The 20,479-nt window shown below is 36.9% G+C and overlaps 2 protein-coding genes across 3 annotated transcripts; one reads left to right on the top strand and one right to left on the bottom strand.

The window, feature by feature from the left end:
* The first annotated feature begins 512 nt into the window (after positions 1–512).
* On the top strand, positions 513–7,975 carry LOC112288353 (uncharacterized). Of its 2 annotated transcripts, none has more exons than XM_073537073.2 (21): positions 513–622; positions 1,567–1,657; positions 1,961–2,073; positions 2,259–2,388; positions 2,662–2,730; positions 2,905–3,030; positions 3,178–3,240; positions 3,380–3,496; positions 3,934–4,008; positions 4,215–4,400; positions 4,510–4,656; positions 4,786–4,902; positions 5,045–5,206; positions 5,326–5,523; positions 5,636–5,821; positions 5,937–6,101; positions 6,280–6,471; positions 6,645–6,797; positions 7,109–7,192; positions 7,431–7,570; positions 7,723–7,975. In XM_073537073.2, exons 3-21 carry the CDS (start codon positions 1,985–1,987, stop codon positions 7,880–7,882), a joined length of 2,559 nt encoding a protein of 852 aa, XP_073393174.1. In that variant the 5' UTR covers positions 513–622; positions 1,567–1,657; positions 1,961–1,984; the 3' UTR covers positions 7,883–7,975. The 2 variants fall into 2 exon arrangements, with proteins under 2 accessions (XP_073393174.1, XP_024388238.2); XM_024532470.3 differs by lacking the exon at positions 513–622 and adding an exon at positions 1,291–1,433.
* LOC112288355 (uncharacterized) lies at positions 7,625–14,371 on the bottom strand. Its single transcript, XM_090254190.1, has 17 exons — positions 14,271–14,371; positions 13,503–13,787; positions 13,241–13,330; positions 13,059–13,120; positions 12,861–12,964; positions 12,591–12,680; positions 12,282–12,404; positions 11,810–11,887; positions 11,575–11,660; positions 11,174–11,222; positions 10,778–10,834; positions 10,406–10,536; positions 10,046–10,129; positions 9,849–9,918; positions 9,491–9,611; positions 9,137–9,333; positions 7,625–8,837 (listed from the first exon to the last, which is right to left on the bottom strand). The coding sequence occupies exons 2-17, from the start codon at positions 13,763–13,765 to the stop codon at positions 8,298–8,300; spliced, it is 2,145 nt and encodes a 714-aa protein (XP_090110316.1). The 5' UTR covers positions 13,766–13,787; positions 14,271–14,371; the 3' UTR covers positions 7,625–8,297.
* Positions 14,372–20,479: the final 6,108 nt, after the last annotated feature.

A 20,479-nucleotide genomic window follows, 5' to 3' on the forward strand; every position in this document is an offset into this window, starting at 1 on the left:
CTTGCATATTCGTTTTGTGCAGGACCTGGAAATGGTTCCTCTGTTTCATCTTTCTATTTACTTGCTATTACGAGAATATGTGTGAACTCAGGATCCTTTATGCATCATCTCTTGGTTGACAGTGCGTACTCTCTGAAGATGGACACATCTTTCACCTCAAGCGGTGTACTTAATCGGTAGTAGTCGTGGTATGGGATGGCATACGCTAGCTTGCTCTAGATTACCACGTTTGAAGGATGTGAATCGCGGATTTCAACTGTTAGGTCAACTACCACCAGGCGATTGGATTCTGTTATCAAACATCAGAAATTGTCGGCTAACAATGGTGTTGATGTTGGAGGTAGACTGGATGATTGCACTTATGGCGAGGACGTAGTGGGACGGATGCGAATCCATTAACTTACTGTGTTGGCAATGGTCTTATGACTAACTGGGTAGTATACCTCTTCACATCTACCTGTTCGCATCCCAATCCTTCTAGTTAGAAATTGACCCTCTTTAAGAACCTTGATACGTGAAGATAAACAAGTGAGTTCAGGAGCAGAGTTCGCCAAGCGCTGCAAGAGAGTGGGAAAGTAGTTAAATGCTGCCGAGGGCCCTTCATCCCCTTCGGCCGACGCTGGTAATCCCTGGCATTCCTACTCAAGTGAAAAGCACTTCAGTAATTCCGCTAAAGTAGCCGCGCCAGAATGTTATCCGCTTTCAAATGCGATGAGTGGCTGTTTTGCCGAGACGTCAGTGCTAATGGGGCTTGATAGACAGTAGCACAAGATAACTCTCGAATCGTTCGTGAAACCACGGAATCCACTCGGGCCCTGTTTTGAACAGTCTAATTTTGTGGCATGCGGTTCCTTAGATTTTTTAAACTTCAGACAGTGCAAACACGTTAATCGTACTTGTAGCCATGGTAATATGTGTTTGTGTGAATCTCTCTGAGGTTTGTGTCGAAGTCGGCAGGTTTCCCATTTTTCTGGATGGAAGAGGGATTCAGTGTTTGGTCGGTTGACATTCTCAATTTCTCTGAAAATTGTATCCAGTCCACGTCTTTGATTGTCTGCAGCACGAGCCATTTTCCTGCCTCTTTGAGCCGTCAAAGTAGAAACCGTTACGTTGTCTGTTTGTCAGCCATTGAGAGCAGATCCGCGGGACATGAATATAGTGAGCTAAGTAGACATCTTCATTATCAGGGGGTCATTAGAAATTAGAGCTTACGACTACAAGTCTGCAAATTAGAAGATCTCTGTAGACTGCCCTCTTGAAGCAGAGTGCATTCCATTGAAAGCTACCCTCATGGCGGCACCAGCACGGGATATCGTAGACCCTCATGTCTATGTAAAGTTGGATCCTATGAAAATTGAGGCTTTCCAAGGCTTACAGCAGCTTGTAGGCTCCAATCAGATCAAAAAAGACCGCGCCGAGTATGTCCAATCAAAGTGAGTCAACAAAATTTGAAATGAAATAAATCCGTCTTACACACATTATGATGCAGCAAATTGTGTTCACGAATGTCGGACACGTCCATACTTCATGATGGTCTTGAAGCAAGTTATCTATCCATTTGTGCAGATTCGAAGATCTTCGCAAAGCTCTCGCAAAAAAACTAAAGGACGAGAGAAAGTTAAATGCTGACATTGGGGAGTTGGAAGAACAGCTTAAGGTCAAAATATTTTTCTCCGCTCTTGGAATACTCTGATTCTTGACTTTTCTGACAATGGTTGCCAACTTCTTCACCAAGTACAGTATTAGGCTGGATGATAGGTCGAGAATATTGCATCATTCCGCAGAGATTCGCGCGGGGTTGGCACTGCTAGGATTTTGAGCTTCGTACTTCACAATTCCATCTTGCTAACATAAGTTGAAATGATAGTGATGTAACAATAGCAGTAGTAGAAGTTCAAATACTCCAGGGAAGTAAGAAATGTAGGGGGGATCTCATGGGAATTGCAACTTGGTGTGGCAGAGAGCCAAGACAGACCTGGCAAGGATGACAAAGCAGGGCCAAGAAGACGGAGTAACAGTGCAGTTGGTTAAGGAGGATGCGGAGCGAGCCGAGAGCGAAGCCGCGGTTGCCAAGTAGTTGAATTCATTCCTTGTTGGTTTCTCAATTCTCAGTGTTCACCTTTGTTTGCTGTCTAGACACAAAGGATTATTACAATCCTGAAAGAATTCCCCAGAACATCAGCATGAGTGATACCGAGGAGTTCATCCTTCCCCAGCATGAATCTATTCATTGAGCATCGCACATCTTATACGTCCAGAGAGAAGGAGCAGCTCCTGATGCTGGAGTCTATGGAGATACAGCGGATGCGGGATGACTACAAGAAGAAAGTGCACCAGATCGAATTCGACTTCTTCGTGGCCATGACTCCACTCCTGGAACGTATGAAAGTTAGTCCTCTGTGTGTGCATGACATACTGAACCCCAGTTCTTCGGTATCATTTTCATGTTTGTGACCTGCGTCGTGTCGTGGATTCTCTTACCTTGCGCCCAGTTTTTAGATAAGAATGTGGTTGTTATGACCATTGTTCGCTCAAGGGAAATCAGGAATGATAAACAAAATAAAAAGATATCCAGCTTGAATTATAGCGAGGTTCATATAGGGTCAATCACTGGGTTTAAGCAGATGTAGTGTGTAGACTAAGAAAGGGGGGGGTCTGCAGTTGGAGATAAAAGCCGCACAAGATCAGACCGTGGAGAATATCGTCAAGCAGGGACAAGCTAAAAAGGAGGTGCGCTCACTCATGTAATTTATGCAACCCTATCTCAAACATTCAATAGCTGATTCCCCCTCTCTGGACGGTACTGAAAGCTCTCAAAAATTCTGCAAGAATTACCTCTTGAAGTGCGCCGCGTGAGAAAATCCACCACCTAAGGTGGAGCTGAGTTTACTGTATTCCTGGCAGAGAGAGGACGCAGAGGCCCGACAAAAAGAACTAATTGAAGAGGTCAGATTGCTTCACATCACGAAATCGGATGCTGTGAACAAATTGGAGAGTCTATATGGACTGCCAGAGAAGCTAGTAAGGCAGGTAAATTACATTATCACCTCTTAACTATGCATAGAAACTTCATATAGTCCTAGCATAGAACGTCGCAATTTAAGACACGTTTTGCTATTCGATTTGGATTAATTGCCTCTGCTCTATATCAATGTGGGGCTCTTATTGAATCTGCAGTGCGATATCCTGCTAAGTGCGCTCATTTCTGTTAAAGCACAAAACGTCAAATGGGATGGAAAGGTACAATCCTGTTGTCCTGATCTTTCAACTAGAATACTGCACATAGACATTGACCTTACATGCTAACACATTTGTGCTCAAGAGATCACTTTAAATGCTTAAGATGTTGCAAATTGAGACGTTGACATCACTTAGTCAGGTCAGAGAATTGGAAGCAGCAGACGTAAGCATAAATCAGACGCTGAAACACAGAAGTGAAGAGCTTCCAGGATTGATGGCGGCCTGTGATAAGATTAAGGCTCAGACTGAGGACAAGGTACTATCCATGTCACTAATTCTTTTACTTGTTCACTACAATGCTGACCGTTCAAGGTACGACGAAAGATTTTTTTTCGTATTTCAGCGAAACACATCAGTTTTATCCATTCCTGTATGAAAAGCTCAGCCGTAACTGGCACAACTATAATTGGATAATAACGGTGCAAGCAAACTTGACATGTTAGGGAATCAGCATGAGATTCAAACCATCTATGTGACAACACATTATAGTTTCTCACTGTACACCTTAGCTCATGCATGGTGAGTGTTTTTCTGCTGGGTACGCTGTTTTAGCATGGTCCATACTCGTTTGATAAGAAAAACTGCAGTGTTCGTTACTAAGGACAATATCATCTTCAGTACAAAAAAATCACCGCAAATGTTGGTGCATATCCATATTGCTGAATAAGTTGTGTTAAGAACTGATCTCCGTAGGAACGCATTATTGCTGACATTGAAAAGGAGATTCATACCATCGGTCAACAGGTTGATGAATCGCTTGGGGACCGGGTAAATGACCACCTTTCCGGAGCTCTTGTTTATTGCACATTCACCATATTAAGAAAACCACCGTTGCACTCCAGGCTATAAGCATTCAAGAGCTGAGAAGATTCAACTCATCACCCATGCCAATCTCTATAAAACCTCCTGCGCACAAATAGAATTGTGAATAACAGTCGTTCCTTCTCTGAGGAATCAACGTGATGGTCGGACAGGTACAATTGGACATGCAACTGATGGCCAAATTACATGAGCTGAAGCATCAACACGACAAACAATCTAATTCAGCGAAAGAAAGAGATAGAGCTCTCATCTCGCTTAAAAACAGGGAGGATTTGATTAATAAGCTTCGGGTTCAGATACCTGTGCTCACGCAAGAGAGGGATGGAGTCTCTCGTGAGGTACCATTAATTACTCATAAAGCCCTTAATATTACGGTGGCAAAGATGCTTCAGTTAATTCACACATTCACTGACAACCGATGACCGCATGTCCTGTCATGCATTACAGTTAGAAGCTGTAGGAGCACTCTTACAAACGTGGGAAGTGAAGCTGGTGGAGATCAAAAGGGAAGTCAACGAGATTCTGGAATTGTCCAGCGCCACAGATGAGAAGGCCAAAGAATTGATCCGCATCGTCAAAGGAAATGCGGAGACGGTATTGATTCCTGGATAATCTCCGCAATCCATACAGAAGACCTCCTCGTCCATCCCCAGCTCCCTAATAGTTTGCTTCTGTAACGTGTTGCCGGTTTGTGTAGTAACTGGTTACACTTCAATGGGCTAGGTGGATGAGTTGGAGGTAAAGATACATGGGTTGGGAAAAGAAGATAGGAAGAACACTGGAAGGATTTCCGAACTCTCTAATGTTCGGGAACGCTTAGCTCGGACTGCAGCTGCCAAGGTGATTCACAGCCCTAGCGCATTCTTCGTCATTACAATCTGCGTATTTCTTCTCGATTCTTGAGTTCTATCCCTGAATCTCATAATCCTGTGAAGAGCTTCAATTTGGATTTTTGAACAGATTGGATTGTGATGTTCAACAGCATTCGCAATGGAGGGAGACACTTTCCAAGATAGATTTTGTTAAAAACTTCAAAGAAAATTTTGAAAAAAGACTGGTGGAGGTTATAAAGGAACACAACGACGCTCTTGCTCTTAACGGTGTAATGCGTAGCCAACGCAACAAATTCGCCAATCTCGTCACGGTCTGTAAATGTGTTGAACCATTGTGACCCTCTTGATAAATTTTACAGTTTACTTATTGATTGATCCACCCATTGTCCTTAGAGCTGCTCATAAAATCTTTGGACTTTGTCTGAATCAGGCCAGTGCAATAACAATACTTGAAATGAAAGATAAGATCGTGAAGTTAACAAAGGAAGTGGAACAGTTCCAAGATAAGGTGACATACAGGGTGAATGTGCTTGCGAAATTGCGTAAAGGAAACGCAGCCAGCATCAAAGAACACATCATCATAGCAGAAGCAACTGCCAAGTGTGTCGGCGTCCTTAAGGACAAGAAGGTCCTTGCTCTGCACAATATCCGATACACTTTTCTCTTAGGGAGACCTGCAAATGACTGAATAGTGGATTTCTAAATTGATGTGATTAAATGCATGGGCCTTCAATGACCAGGCCATTGCTGAAGAGCTTGCAGCAGAGATGACCACACTGCAAGAGAGGATCAGCAAGGTTGAGAGAGATATGATAAGAGCAAGGAAAATTTACAAGACCACTGTGCAAGATCGAAACAAAGTCGGCATAATGCTCATTGATCGTAACGACGAGCTATGTATCCTATACGAAAAGAGCAACGTCCAGGTTCTATAACAGAACTCGCCTCCTAGCACTCACTGCAGCGGACAGGTTGAGAGATGAGGTCCTGCACCTTGCTTGCTGCTCCCCTGTAAGATATTTTCTCTTGGTGTGCTTTCAGGTGGAGCTTCTGGATAGTTCAGAGGTAGAGCTGTTGAAACGCAAGGATGAGGTCAAAGTGTTAAGGCGAGAGTGCAATTTAATGCACAAAGCCATCATCATGGAACAAAAAATCGCTCCAGATCCTACATCTATCTACCGAGAACTAGCCAGTCTTAAAGACCAGGTTACCCTTAACCAAACTCTTTGTAATGTCTCGCATTCCGCAAATAAATCTTGGTTTTATTACCTTAGAACGACATGACCAGCTCCCGTCAGAAAAAACCGAGGATGGTCCTTGTTAACGTATAAATTAGGTTCGCTGAATGTATTTTCAGGTAGTAAGTTTGGACTGTGTGACACAGATGACGGAAGCTACTACAATGGTAGTTCAGCTCTCCGAGCTGGTGGAGAATCCTGAAAACCTGAACAGATGGCGAGTACTTCCTGGGAGGGATTACAACTTCCAAGAGCTCACTCAAAAGGCCCAGGCCGTGGAAGAATTCTTGTCCGCAAAAGAAGACCAGGCGTATGAGAAAGACATCATCCTGCAGGAGGTTCTTTTTACCAGCCTTTAGGTTAAAGCATCTACAGCACGAGTAAACCATGGTGGAAAATGTGTAACAAAGTTTGTATGGAGCCCAGGGCGACATGAGTACGCGCACATGTTTGAGTCCGGTTCTTGAGCATTCAAGTGTGTCCAATTCTTTGCTTGTCGTGTTGCCTTCAGGTGACGGTGCTTGCAGATGATTTGATGCGAAAGGTAGCCTTAGCGCGACCCGAAAGCCAGAAAATAGGTTTCCAATTCAATAAATACGTCCGCGAGTTAACAAAAGTATCCCGTCAGATTATGGCAGCTGTTTCTGAACTGTCGCTTGTCCAGGTAACGGCCATCAAACCACTAGTTCTGTAGCATGATCAAGATATATTATACATGACAACACAGCGTCAGTGCCGCCTCTGGAATCTTACAGCACAGGAGCAGTGTATACCTAGCATGTTGTATGATTGTGAAGAATGATACCTATTTTTTGTCCACTACAAAGTATTATTGAGAAAAACGAAATGAAAACCACATAAACGTGTGATAAGGCTTGAGACAAAGGTGCACCATAGTATAGTTGATCGGTTAGGAAAAGGATGGAAACACACATTTCAAGATGTAACTGATAGGTCGGATGTTGAAACTCGCAGGCTGTATCCATAGGAATGAAACAAGAAAGAACAACAGCTCAGTACAGTGTTGACGATGCGTATGTGAAGCTAGAAAAAGGCCAGGTAACTTAAATCTGACGCATTGTTATTTTCCTACACAAGTGGTGAGAATCGAGTATGCCGTACTTCAAACCCATGATCTCGCACTTGGCAACTCCCTCAGACACTACTGTATTGTGTAGAACTTTCTGCAATCAAGTATTCATGAAATGAATCTTTAAGTCACTAGTACAGAACCAGTACAATTGTCGGGAGATGTATACCTATATAGCCGGGTGACATTTGGATAATCATAAAGCAGATTCCCACAGAGAAGATCGAGAAGCAATGGCAATCCTACTTGTGGCAAGTTGAAGTGATCCACAGGATGAAGGCTGCGAAAGGAAGATTATTGGAACAAGATGAGAAAGAAAAATATGCTCACATTCAGAAAAAGCCCACGTAGTTTTCTCCACTCTTGTTCCTCTGAACTCTCGTAACACGCAGGCTGCTCAGTTGGAAATCAATCAGTTAACCTAGTATCTCAGCATTACTAAAAAATCCGAGCAACAAAACAATCACTAAATTATACTAATTTCGTACTGTGTACACAGAACTAAAACAACTGCACAACAGAGACCTAATGCATATATTTCTGAAGAAAACCTTGGACTGCCAACACCATTTGGAGGCCAAACACCCTTCAGAGCATCAGAAAGGGCAAGCATTTTGCGTTATATGCCCAAATCTAGTGCCAGTATTGTTCAAGATTGAGAAGATGCTGCTGTTATTTTAAGCTTTTATCCTCCACGAGCTATGTTCTATCCGTCTGGAATTCGAACTGCCACAACCAGAGACCTAAGCACACATCCTTGTCATGGCTAATGCAGCGGGCTTCAACCTTCAAATCTACACTCATCATTTCAGAAGTTCGTTATCAACCTTATGAGTTGGTAAAACCCCTCCACCACTCAAATTACAGTTAGCTATCACCTTCAACAATCGCTGATTGTACACAGCATGCCGCCAATTGCAACTTCAGCTGCTATTTCATTCATTGGTATCAGACCAAGAATGCTGACATCTTGACCTGAGCAACTGGCTTATTGATACACAATGCAGCAGCTGCTTCCTATCTACTAACCAAAATATTGTCCCAAGTATAGCCACATAACAAATATGGGACTTTTTAAAGCAGGCCCTTCGTCATATTCATCAGCTTTCCACGCCAACGTATTAAAAAAGCTGAGCCAATCAAGGGGCATGTAGTGACTAATGCTAAGTACATAAGGAGCCAAAGATTTCTTCTATTTTGAGCTGATACCAGAGCAAGCTCCGAATTCCAACTTCCAGCCTGCAGAACCCGCTTATTACTGCCTCGAGAGACAACTTCCTGCTCATGTGGTTGATCCGTAAAGTTCCTCCCCGAAGCACTGCTGCAGGGCTCTTGATCATCCACTCCAGATCTTTGGTGAAAATTACAAGTCAATGCCAAGTTTCTTGCCTTTTCTCCGCAGCGTTTTAGTGCAGATACAACTGGATACTTAACCGGCGCTTCAAAATTTTGATGCGGAGATATCTGGAAAGTCAAAACAGCTGACAGCTTCAATTGGCCCATCAATGCCTCTGCCGCAGTATACTCTACTCCTTTCATGGGAGTATCTTCATCTTGGACATTGGTGAGATTCAAATGCTCAGAAGATATCGTCGCTGGTTGGTTTGCCTGTAGCTGCAATCAAGCTTTAGTCAATTGAACAAACCATAATCACAGAAGCGGGTCGGTTAAACATTCACCGAGTAAAGGCGGACTTCGCTCTAACGTGTACTGGATTACAAGAAAACCATTTATACCATTTTACTGAGAACATCATTAGCAGCGTACATTTGTGATCAATTTCCACGATAACCTAAAACATTTAAAATAGGGTCCCGACTAGCACAGCCAAGGATTTATTTAACAGGTAGCACAGAGCAGGCACTCATCACAAAGCTACAAACGACGACCCAGAGAGGGTACGAAGGACAAACCTGTGGTAATAATTGCGAGAGCGCTGATTGCATAGCAGTAAGTTCTGACTTTTTCTTGAACGTGAGAGTGACCGCCGCTTCATTCGGTAAAACTTCGGATGTTTCAACCTCCCCAGTAGCAAGAGCATTATCTTCTTCATCTCCAGAACCCAACTCATTCTCATATTTTGCGTTCCTCTCATATACTGAGACTCCACCTGTGACAATTCATCTCTTAGAGAATCATAAATACAGTAAAGAGCCTACGTGATATTCTATCGATAATCAGAAAGCAGAAACATGATATTTCAAACCAGACACTTGGCTGCATTTACAACAATCAACTTGTAACAGTATGTGAATGTTATTTAAAACCTGTTACGGCCAAGCTTGATAACTGTGGATCCTCTGAGGCCACCTGGCCACTGCTTGATGAACTCAAGTGAGGTGTCTTTAGATCTGATTCTTCATAGGTTTCCAAGACTGTTCCTGAAATCTGAACTATTAAATGAAAATTATTAGTCTGCACGTGATAAACAAATCGACACTCCTTGTGTCTGTAAGAACTGCGCTATGTCACGACCGACAGATTGCTCATCAGTAAAGTTTTTTGGCTGCCTCATGGAACTAGTACAACGAACTCTATTAATGTAGTTGCGACAGTTAGTCCAGATGAGGGTAACAGTCACAAAAGAGCTACGAAAGCTCGCAACAAGTAGCTTTCAACGCCTACCTTCTGTGGTGTATGCATGAGGTTGCTGGATATCATAGCTGCCATGAAATCCGTTAAACCTCGCACCCACCTACACAAGATACATGTGTATCAGTCAGGGAAGGAAAGAGCAAATAATGTGCAATACCTTGGAATAGGGGCGAGAAAAAAACCCTACAACTTCTTACTCCACAAAACTAGCACAAGTAAATAAATACCATATTGTTCGAGCTGTTAAACCTTCAAAGTATGCAAGATGGCTTCCATGTCTTGTAACTACCATAATCACGTTTGGATTCGCCCTGCAAACATAGAAAGCCCTGATTGATGATGGTGACGAAAACATAGGATCCAAGATGAAATAAGAAAGTTTAGATGAACATCACAACTCTGATTTGCACTTTTGAGCTAGTTTAAGAAATGCAATTTCTTTCCTATACTCTCCAAAACTTGTCCTCGAGATGCGTCTAATACACCCTTAATACATGTTGATTCCTTCATCACTTCATCATCCATTGCTTTGCAATAAATTCAAATTGAAGCCATAAAAGAGATGCATTTGAAGGGGTAGTACTCACGTGACTTCATCCCAGGGTATAGCTTCATTTGTACAAATGGGATCATCCAGAGCACTAAAGCAGAGCAAAGGAACTGCAACCTTTGTCAAATAATCGGCACTACAAGTTCGCCGGTAGTAAGTATCTACAGTCTGTGCGACAATTTCAGTGTGAAGCAAAATCACAGGTAAGATGGTTAGATCTGATTTCACGAGTGGCCTGTTAATAGTGAAAGGTGCATTAGGTCTTAGAGTTCAAAAAACGCCCTGACATGAAGTCGACAACAGTAAAACATTTATTGGAAAAACCAGGCACTACGACCTCAGAAGATGGAAGTCAAAAACTTGCGAAATGATCATTATACACCTAGACGACGCAAAACTGGGTCATTACCTCGTACTTCCCAGTATGCCGGGTAAAATGGTGATCAACTTCATAAATACTCTTGCTCTGTAACCAACACATTAATATCAAGGGGAAAAAATCAGCTCAATGGCCATACTAAAACAATTAAGAGGCACACCACACAAAAGGCTTCAAGAGAATGTAGTCAATCATCAGACAAATTGACGATGTTTATGATATTTCAAACGTGCATACGCAGAACATGCTTGAAGGTGCACAATAAATAGCACCTGATTTAATTTGTCACCGAGATCACAAGAGCATCAAGGTGAACACCCTTTCGGGATTAAGCAGGTAAGTCTGATGAAATCCATTTGTAATAATAGATATTCAACTTTTGAGGGATGCTGATAAAACAGCATGTATAGGCATGAATAGACTTACCTTCATGACATCTCTCCATTCTGCTATTTGACCAATCGCAAGGTGGTGCCTTCACGTGTGACCACCTCAAAATCAGCAACTAAGCAAGTCTAAATGAAACAAATCGTTCTCTGACAAGAACACATACATTCAGCCAGAGCCTTAATTGATAACAAATATTGACAAAAAAAAAAAAAAAAAAAAAAAAAAAAAAAAAAAAAAAAAAAAAAAACAAAAACAAACAAACAAACAAACAAACAAACAACCAGAAAATAGAATTCTCTCTCTCTCTCATGTAAGTAGACAAGACAAGAGGAAGCAGCAACTTGGATGGCAATCAAGCTACCCTAAACTTCAACACCATGTTTGACACAAAATAAATGAATAAAGAAAAAAAATTAATACTAGGTTTACGTGCTTACGTTCCAAGATACTTGATCAAACAAAAAGCTAGCACTCTGTTATAAAGTTTTTGAATGCCCTTCCTGAACAGAAATCTGTTGCAAATCTGCAACGAACAGAAAATGTCAGTATTATCAGATTGCTCTCAAACAATTTTCACCTTTCATATGAGTGGCATTATAATATCAACCAAGAATTCCAATGATGTCCCGCGTCTAACATATGAAATGAATGGAATATGGCCTTACAACGCACCAGAAGATCCCAAGGACAATTAACAGCTGCAGCAGCACCAACAGGAGTAGAAGTGCCTTCTTCCCCAAGATACTTCACCTGGAGTTTAACATTCGATACAATTATACCTCTAACAAACATCAAGTACCAGTTTAAGCTAATAAGCCCACTCCTAAGACCGAAAATCAAAGTACCCAAACTGAGACTTGATATTCAATGATAAAAAAAAGTCTTTTTCAAACGAACGTCATAATAAAGGGAGAAACATGACCATCAGTAAATAATTTTAAAACTACTTGACTATTTCAGCATCATCTTTTCTATCAAACTCATCAGCATCTCCTGCGAAAACCCTCCTAGCCAGTAAGTTCTGTAGCATACTAGAACTCAGAATCTCGTCAAGGAGACCAGATCCCAAGCCTAAGATTCTCATGAAAAGAAAGACGAAGAACTACAACAGCAATGGCACTAACAAACAACTCCATGTAGTTACCAGTATGTTAGCACCGATACTTGTGCCAATAGTAAAAATAGGTGCTTGTGGATATTTCAAATAGACGTGGTTGATGATTCTTCGTAAATCTTCAGTCCATCCCGCATTATAGAACTGATCCGACTAAACAATCAACAAAAGATCCAGTTCAATTACTTTATTGCAGTACAATTCCCTCAATCGAAACTCTTATCCAAATATTCACGCGCAAGAAATTGGAAATGCAGAGGAAGAGTAATGTAATCTGTCTAGCTGGGGCAGAAAGAGCTCGAGTTGGACTGTTTGTCAGTATAATACGCATGAACTTACAGTAATAGATACACCTCCAAGTCCACGATGATTTACGATCAATGCCCTCCAGCCCTTCATGGCGGAACTGTATGCAATATGCTTCACATACTGGCCACACCTTCAAATTAATACGCCAAGCAAACGGCACATACATATTTATAACAACTTTTCTGAACGAGTTCACCTTTTGCGTTTGAACATTAACTTCCCATCACGATGCAATCAATAGCATACAAATATCAAATAATCACCATTGACAATTAAGATGTTCATACATGGTGTGATTACCGGATCATTCGATTCACTAGTAAGACCTGGGATGATGATGACAACTGGTAACTCTTCCGATTTTCTGATAGTACGACCCCTAGCGATGCCATTCTCGTTCTGACCTGCATGCAAATTTCCCAATCGCTCATTGTAATACCATCAGACGATGCGACCGACTTCCCCAACTCATATTTGAAAATCTACAGAAAGTCATACCCAGAAGTGGTTTGACCCAGTCCAGCGCTATAGTTCCTTTATCTGGCGTTATGAACAGCTCCCTGCCAAAACCCCAAAGTACCACATTACATTAAATGGCATTCATACACAATGTCTTCAGTAATGTTCAATTATCAGCTCTTTCAGCTATGAAATCACGTCATGTAATTTTCAACACTCACCGATGGTATTCGATCTGCGGCGGGTTCCCTATGAAATGAAGAAAAGCAGTTTGAAGATGCGGACTACTTAGCCATGGTGTTGCACAGAACCTAGCACATAAAATTAACATGTAATCGGGTGCAATTTTCTCAACGAGACATAAGCGCAGACCGTTTTGCAAATCAGAACAGCTGAACCAGAGTTGAGTTCATACAAATCATGCATATCCATCCCGAACATGTGAGGCACTTGAGATATGCGGCGGCTAGTATCTTAATTCACCTTCTTTTCAAATTTTTGCACAGTGGTAGTATGTGTTCAGCTAATTCGGACTCCAAACAATAATGAAGGAGGGGAATTTCGCCCCTAAATCCTCGCAATAAGTCCTCGATGAAATGAAACTCCATGTTGCGATAAAACACCATCAAAATCAGGCCAAATGCCAAGACCGCGTACTCCCAAGGGGAAACAGAAACAGCTACTTCCGCAACTTTCGTAAGCCCAAAGCTGGTCCGTTCTACGACGGACTCCTCCCAATTCTCCATCCCGTCAAAAGTTCTTGTCCACCTGCGTCCGCTACTTCAATCTTGCATCCACACTAAGAGATACGATCGCAAGAAAAAAGATATATATATATATATATATATATATACACATATACTTTACCACTAGGAAAGGCAGCACAAGACCTCGCATGAACATTCAAAACGAATCACAAATATAATCAGCTGCTAGGAACTATTTGTGCAAAATCAGAATTAAATAAATCATCGATAGATGCTGGAAAAAAATAAGAGATCCAACAATCCACTAATTCCTAAACCCAAGGATGAACCACTCAGTTTCAATGGCGACAACACACTCTACAGCACTAAACGAAGCAATTCCTGGTCCACACATTTCAATAAAAGCTCAAAGACAAGTTAAAAAAAAAAAAAAAAAAAAAAAAAAAGGCATAACACAGACAAAGAAGAACCCAAAGAAATTCACGTGGATCATAGTTTGAAGTGCCTCTCAACAAACAAACCGAATTCGAGCCACGGCGAGTACCGAGCAAAGGAAGTTGAGACCTTACGAGCGAGGTGAGTTTGGTGGCTATGGCGTGACGGGCCGGGCCGGGGGATGAGTTGGAACTGGCGGCCTGGATTGTGGTGACAAGGTGGACGACATGTGGCATCCGCCACGTCCGCCTTCCCATTTCCTCTTGCCGTTTGTTTTCATCCTTCCATTTGGATGTATTTCATCCATATTCGCCATCCATGTTATACGAATATCCCTTCAGGGAATGTATTGAACTTGAAAGAAAAAGAAAAAGAAATGGTGGTGAAAGAGATTCAAATAAATGGCGAATACTAGCTTTTCAGCTGATCACAGTCCTGATTTAGTATTAGTTTTTTTGAAATTTTTTTTGACTTGATTAATCTTAGGTGCAAGGTGAGGTTCCTACAAGAAGTGTGCCTTAGAGTCGTTATGTTATTGAGCTATATTAACTAATTTTAAGATTGTTCTAATGCCACGTTTAGAAATTTTAAGTGCCTAATGTATATTTCAATGGTAGGGTTGTGGCGATATTCTAATGAAGCGTCCAACATACCATCTACTTTTAGATCTTTCTAGTTTTAAGGATCAGCTGTAGTCGTATATCAATAATACTTTGCAACAAGGAGACTGGAGTTTTAATTCCATCCAACAAACCAATGCTTGGAATTGTGATAGACTAAAAGAGCAATATAATTCATGTGATCTTAAGTGGTGAGTTGTGGTGAAGCAGGTAACTAATGAAGAAAAAATGAAGAGTTGAGAATGATACAATGGAATTGCTTCAAAATAATGTCCAGAAAGAGTCAAAAATCGGCATCCAATGAACCAATCTCACTTGTGATCTCAGTCAAAAAGGACTATTAAAGAATTCAAAAACTTACATTTTATATATTATATGGACTCTTAGATTTATTTAGTGCCTTAAATTGACTAATTGAACAATACGTATTATTAACTAATTGAACAACATATATTATTGACTAATTGAATAGCACATATTATTGACTAATTGAACAGCGCATATTACTGACTAATTGAACAGCGCATATTACTGACTAATTGAACAATACACAACTTCAAATTCTCGAATTAGTAGGCTCATTTCTTATTAGCTGCCACAATTGCTATAAGCACATTTATTTATATTAATCTTATGAGTTTTTAAATTACATCTTTATTATGATATTCTTGACCAACATGGTTTTATTGGAATTTTAAAAGTATCGGAAACCACAACAATTGCCTTATGAAAATCTAATTGTAAGAATTTCAATTCCTACTTTTATATGATATTTTTTATGTTCAATTCCATATATATATATATATATATATGTATTTACATATGTAAAGTGATAAATATTTCTCATAAATATTTTTAAATAAATATTTTTTAGTTTATTTATTCATATTGATTTATATAATATAATATAGTTGTGGAGAGAGATTTTGTCTTGAAAAAAAAAGAAGCCTTTAGTTGCTACTAATTATCTTTTTTTTTATAAAAAATTTTAAAAAATCATATACATCATTTAATAAAATATAAATCTTTTATAAATTCTTTTGCTTTTCATATTGTCAACAAATCCATTTATTAAATATTTATAAAATAAACACAAGAGAGACCAAAACCTTCTTTCAAAATCTTTATATCTTTCTATAAAGAAGGTTGTTATTCTTTCAAAATCCTAAATTTTACTTCCAAATTCTAAATCTTAAATTTTATTTTATTAGAAGTTTTTTAATTTAAAAGAATAAAAAATTGGATTGAGGATTGATGTCATCAAACTTTAGCCACCACCAACTTGTGGCTCTTTCTTTTTTTAGGAAAAGCCATATACCAATCTATCAAAAAAATGAATATATAGAAGGCATAGGCGTCATATATTATGCTATTATTAAGAGAGATTTCTTGCTCTTGCCTTTTAATTTATAAAAGTGTCCTCATCACCCAACATAACCTCCTAATGTAAGCATTGCAGAGCCAATCTTCTAGATATTCTTAATATATAAATTAAAGATTTTTTTTCTCTCCCTCCTTCGTCCATGTACCACCATAGAGATTTGAATCTAGGACCTCATATGTGCCATCCAAGCACCTTATCATCCATCCTTCTCCACAAGCGCCAAGTCATGACTTAATGTTCAAAGTTTTAATTCTTCTCCTTTTAAGCTTGTAGCTTAATATTTTATTTTTGTTTATTTATTTTATTTTTTTTTAATTTAAAAAATTAAAATTTTTTCTATAATTTTTTTTACACCTATCTATAGCCCTACAAAGAGCATATCTACCAAATTTCATATTAAATAGCTATAACTATAATTAATTATCTTAAATTCTAATTTTTTTTTCTACAAACTTAGTTTTTTTAATAACTATGACACTTCTTACTAATAAAATTCATACACCTATATTATTTATTTATTTATTTATAAATATATTTTTATTAAATTATTCTAATTTATAATTTAATTATTTTTTAAAATATTTTATTTAATAAAAAATATAAACTAAAAACAAGTGTATTTTATAATTCTTATCTAATTTTTATATATTGTGTGCAAATATGATACAACATCCACCTCCTCCAATCCTACACATCTTTTGGTATGTACCATTAATCCTTCTGATTTTTTTCAGATTCTATTAATATTGCTTTGAATTTTTGAACTTCTTGATTTTTTTCTTCTTCTTGTTATAAATAGCCAATATAATCTTCTTTATTGAATCTTGTATCTCTTTGCTTAAAAACCTTTACTCTCTTCTTTATCATTGGATTTTTAATAATGGTTCTATCTAACTCACACAAAGAATACGTGACATTGTCATAGATTATAGTTATTACATAAGGTCCAAACCACTTTTTTGCAAATTCCTTTGCTATGCTATGTTGATGGATTAAGCTACTATTATAAATTAAAATCTAGTCTCCAACTTCCATAGATATAAGTTTTAACTAGTAAGTCTTATCAAACTTTTCTTTATTCTTTAATCAAGTTTCTTTTAATATCTCTTTTTTTATGTCTAATTCTTCTGATAATCTCTCTAATTGTTAAATTTAAAGTTTTAATAAGTTTTTCTTTTTAATTCCATCTTTCTATGATAAAAAAAAATTTATGTAAAATAATATTTTTCAATTGGCATCATTAGTTTATGCCTAGCATCAACTCAATGGGCATATAAGTGGTTATAAGATTATAAGAAGTAGTTTCAAGATTATAAGAAGTAGTCAATTTTAATTGAGCTCCATATCTTTTAAAGAATTTCTTAACTTCTATTGTATATAATTCTTCTCTATCTGCTCTCATCCTTTTAATGCTTCTATATTGGCTAAAGATATCTTCTAATATAAATCAACATACTTGTTTTGTAGACTTGGTCTTTAAAGTCATTCTTTCAATAAAATTATATATATATATATATATATATATATATATTAAAATTAAAACCAAATATTTCATGCTTCAAAGTTCAAATAGTATAGCTACCAAATCAATCATGTATTAAAAATATATAAAAAGTAGATAGGTAGGTCAAAGCTTGTTCTTATATTTAATTTTAGATTGTATTTGGTAATCTTTGCAAGAGCTTACAAAGTCATCTACATCTTTAAATAATCCTTTCTATCAATATCTTTCCTTAATTTTAGTAGAAGTAGTCCAAATTCTTCTATGTTCAACCTAAAGTATATCATGAAATTCTTCTAGAACCTTGTTTTTAGTCATGAAGTATTCTTCTACCTACAATAAAAATTTATCACCTATCTTTGGTCTCCTTCACAAAAAAAACATTTTTAAAAATATAATCACAAGATTGATATCAAATATCCTTAAATTTTTTTATCTATTAAACTTTTTTATTTTTTTATTATATTCAAATAAGTTTTGATATCCTTAAGCTTTTTTTTATATACATCTTCTTAAAATACTTAAATCCTATTTTTAGAACTTACTTTTTCAATAGAAAATGAATATCCATATGTCTTTTTATCTTCATCTTTTCCATCTTCACAAGCCATCATTTCTTCTTCATCAATATATCTAACTCTAGACAATATATCTACTATCAAATTATCTTTGCTAATATTATGGTCGAGAACTAAGTTTTATATTTGGATGTAAGCTATCTATTTCAACATAATAATATTTGAAGTAGAAGAATTATTTACGATGCAAAGTTGAAGTAGATAATCTGTTTTTAAAATCATATTAGTTTCAATTAAATAACTCTTCTTAGTCTTTAAAGCCGTAAGTACTTTTCAAAGTTTATGTTTAACTTGTAGATATGTCTTTTGTTTATTTGTAAGAATTTTGGCTCAAATTCTTATAACAAATATCTTCCTTTGTTAATCATCTTATATAATAGTCCATCCAATTTCTATTGGATTTATATCCACTATCACTACTATTAATCTTTTACATTAATAATCTACTTGTCTAAGGATAGATGGTGAAGTTAAAGCCTTCTTTAAATTTTTTATAGATATTTCATATTCTTCCTTGCAAAGAAATTTCTTATTCTTTTTAAATAACTTGTATAATGGTTTTAAAATGTGGGAAAAATAAGGCATCCAAATATGAACCATTTATTTGAATAGAGAGAAATCGAAGGTTCTAAAATTTCTATATACACTTTTTTTTTTTCAATAATTCTATCAATTTAGAAGGTAAAGCTTTTGGTACTAGAATAGTCTTTAAATTTCATGAAACATGTGACATAGTAAAAATTACCATTAGTGAATAACACCAGGATCTATACAATCTATTCCATTAGAAGTCAAAGTAAATACATTACTATGTCTAATAAATATTTCTTGAAACATCTTCTTTTTTGGTATTGTTAAAAATTTGTCCTCTTTAATCTTTGGTTTAGTCAATGACTCTTCAATGAAGTAATGCTTAATCTTTTTTTTTTTTCTCTTTTAACCTTGGTTCTTTAAATGCTTGCTTGATATAATCTATAGTATTAGATGGTAATTGAATAGCTACCAACTTCATCTACTTGGCAACTACCTTACACTTTTTTTGAAGTATAGCTTCATGCTTTATTTATATCTAATGCCATCTTTCTTACTTTTCATTACTTCTTTTAATTCTTTATAAGCTTCTCTTGAATGCAAATTTATTCATACTTCTTCTTCCTTATTCTTCACTATCTTTTCTAAGACTAACATCAAATTATCTTTTAAACCTATTTCTTCTATTATTCCATTTATATCTTTTTTACTTAAAATCAAATATATATTTTTAATTTTTTTTTCTTGATTCTTTATCTTTCTTCTATTTACTGAATTCAAATCTTTATTTTTTTTAAACTCATAAATCTACTATCATTCAAATTCAAAAATCTATTATTTAAAATATTTATATTTAGATTGGCATAATTTTTATTCGCATCCTTGTGGTATCTTTTTACATGAGTGCTCTTTAGAAATCTAAAAACCTATCTTTCATTTTTAAAATTACCTCTTTTTAATTGGTCTTGATACCTCTCATGAATATGCTTAACTATAAAATATTGTACTACTTTCTTTCTATCACAAGTACAAATCCTAGTATAATGGAAACCATCATCCAAAATTTTAGTTTCTATTTTTGTAGCAATGATATGAGGTTGATCAAGTACTATCAAATATGTAGTTGAATTTTATATATATATATATATATGTATATATATATATATATATATATATATATATATATTTTACTTCCACATTTCCAATCTTTATCTTTATTATCAAGCAAGTTCCAAAAAGATCTTATTATTAAATATTTTTTGCTCTAATTATCCATCTATAGCTCATGTCAATTAATCACTTATTATTTTCAAATACTTTCTATAACATGAGGTTAATTTTTAAACTTGTGACTAATCAAAACCAACACTAGATCATTTAAATCACCAAGCTTTATGAGAATCTTTGTGATTGCTTTAGTCTAATAAAAAATTGAATAGTTCATTTTTTCTTCTTTATGATTATCACACTCAATATAATTTGCAATAATAGCTTCTTTTGCTTGATGTATTTTCATAAACATATTATTATTGATCAAAATCTTATCTTTTAAGTTTGCTTCTCTTCTTCCTTTGGCATTGCAAATACATGTCCTATTTCATTTTTTTCATTTTGAATCATTCAAATGTTTAATACCTCAATCAAATTTGGCATCCAAAATTTTTTCTTCTAAAAGTTTCTTCAAATCAAAAGTTTTTTTTAATA

This window comes from Physcomitrium patens, chromosome 11 (assembly GCF_059467195.1).
Source record: "Physcomitrium patens ecotype Gransden chromosome 11, ASM5946719v1, whole genome shotgun sequence".
NCBI lineage: Eukaryota > Viridiplantae > Streptophyta > Bryopsida > Funariales > Funariaceae > Physcomitrium > Physcomitrium patens.

Excerpts from the sequence above, each read along its gene's own strand:
- LOC112288355 (XM_090254190.1), bottom strand. The coding sequence starts at position 13,765 with ATGGAGAATTGGGAGGAGTCCGTCGTAGAACGGACCAGCTTTGGGCTT. Across the intron at positions 11,661-11,809 it reads ATTGTCCTTGGGATCTTCTG|ATTTGCAACAGATTTCTGTT; the intron begins GTGCGTTGTAAG and ends TGTTCGTTGCAG. Across the intron at positions 9,919-10,045 it reads TTAACAGCTCGAACAATATG|GTGGGTGCGAGGTTTAACGG; the intron begins GTATTTATTTAC and ends TATCTTGTGTAG.
- LOC112288353 (XM_024532470.3), top strand. The coding sequence starts at position 1,291 with ATGGCGGCACCAGCACGGGATATCGTAGACCCTCATGTCTATGTAAAG. Across the intron at positions 4,009-4,214 it reads ATGAATCGCTTGGGGACCGG|GTACAATTGGACATGCAACT; the intron begins GTAAATGACCAC and ends ATGGTCGGACAG. Across the intron at positions 7,193-7,430 it reads TGAAGCTAGAAAAAGGCCAG|ATTCCCACAGAGAAGATCGA; the intron begins GTAACTTAAATC and ends ATCATAAAGCAG.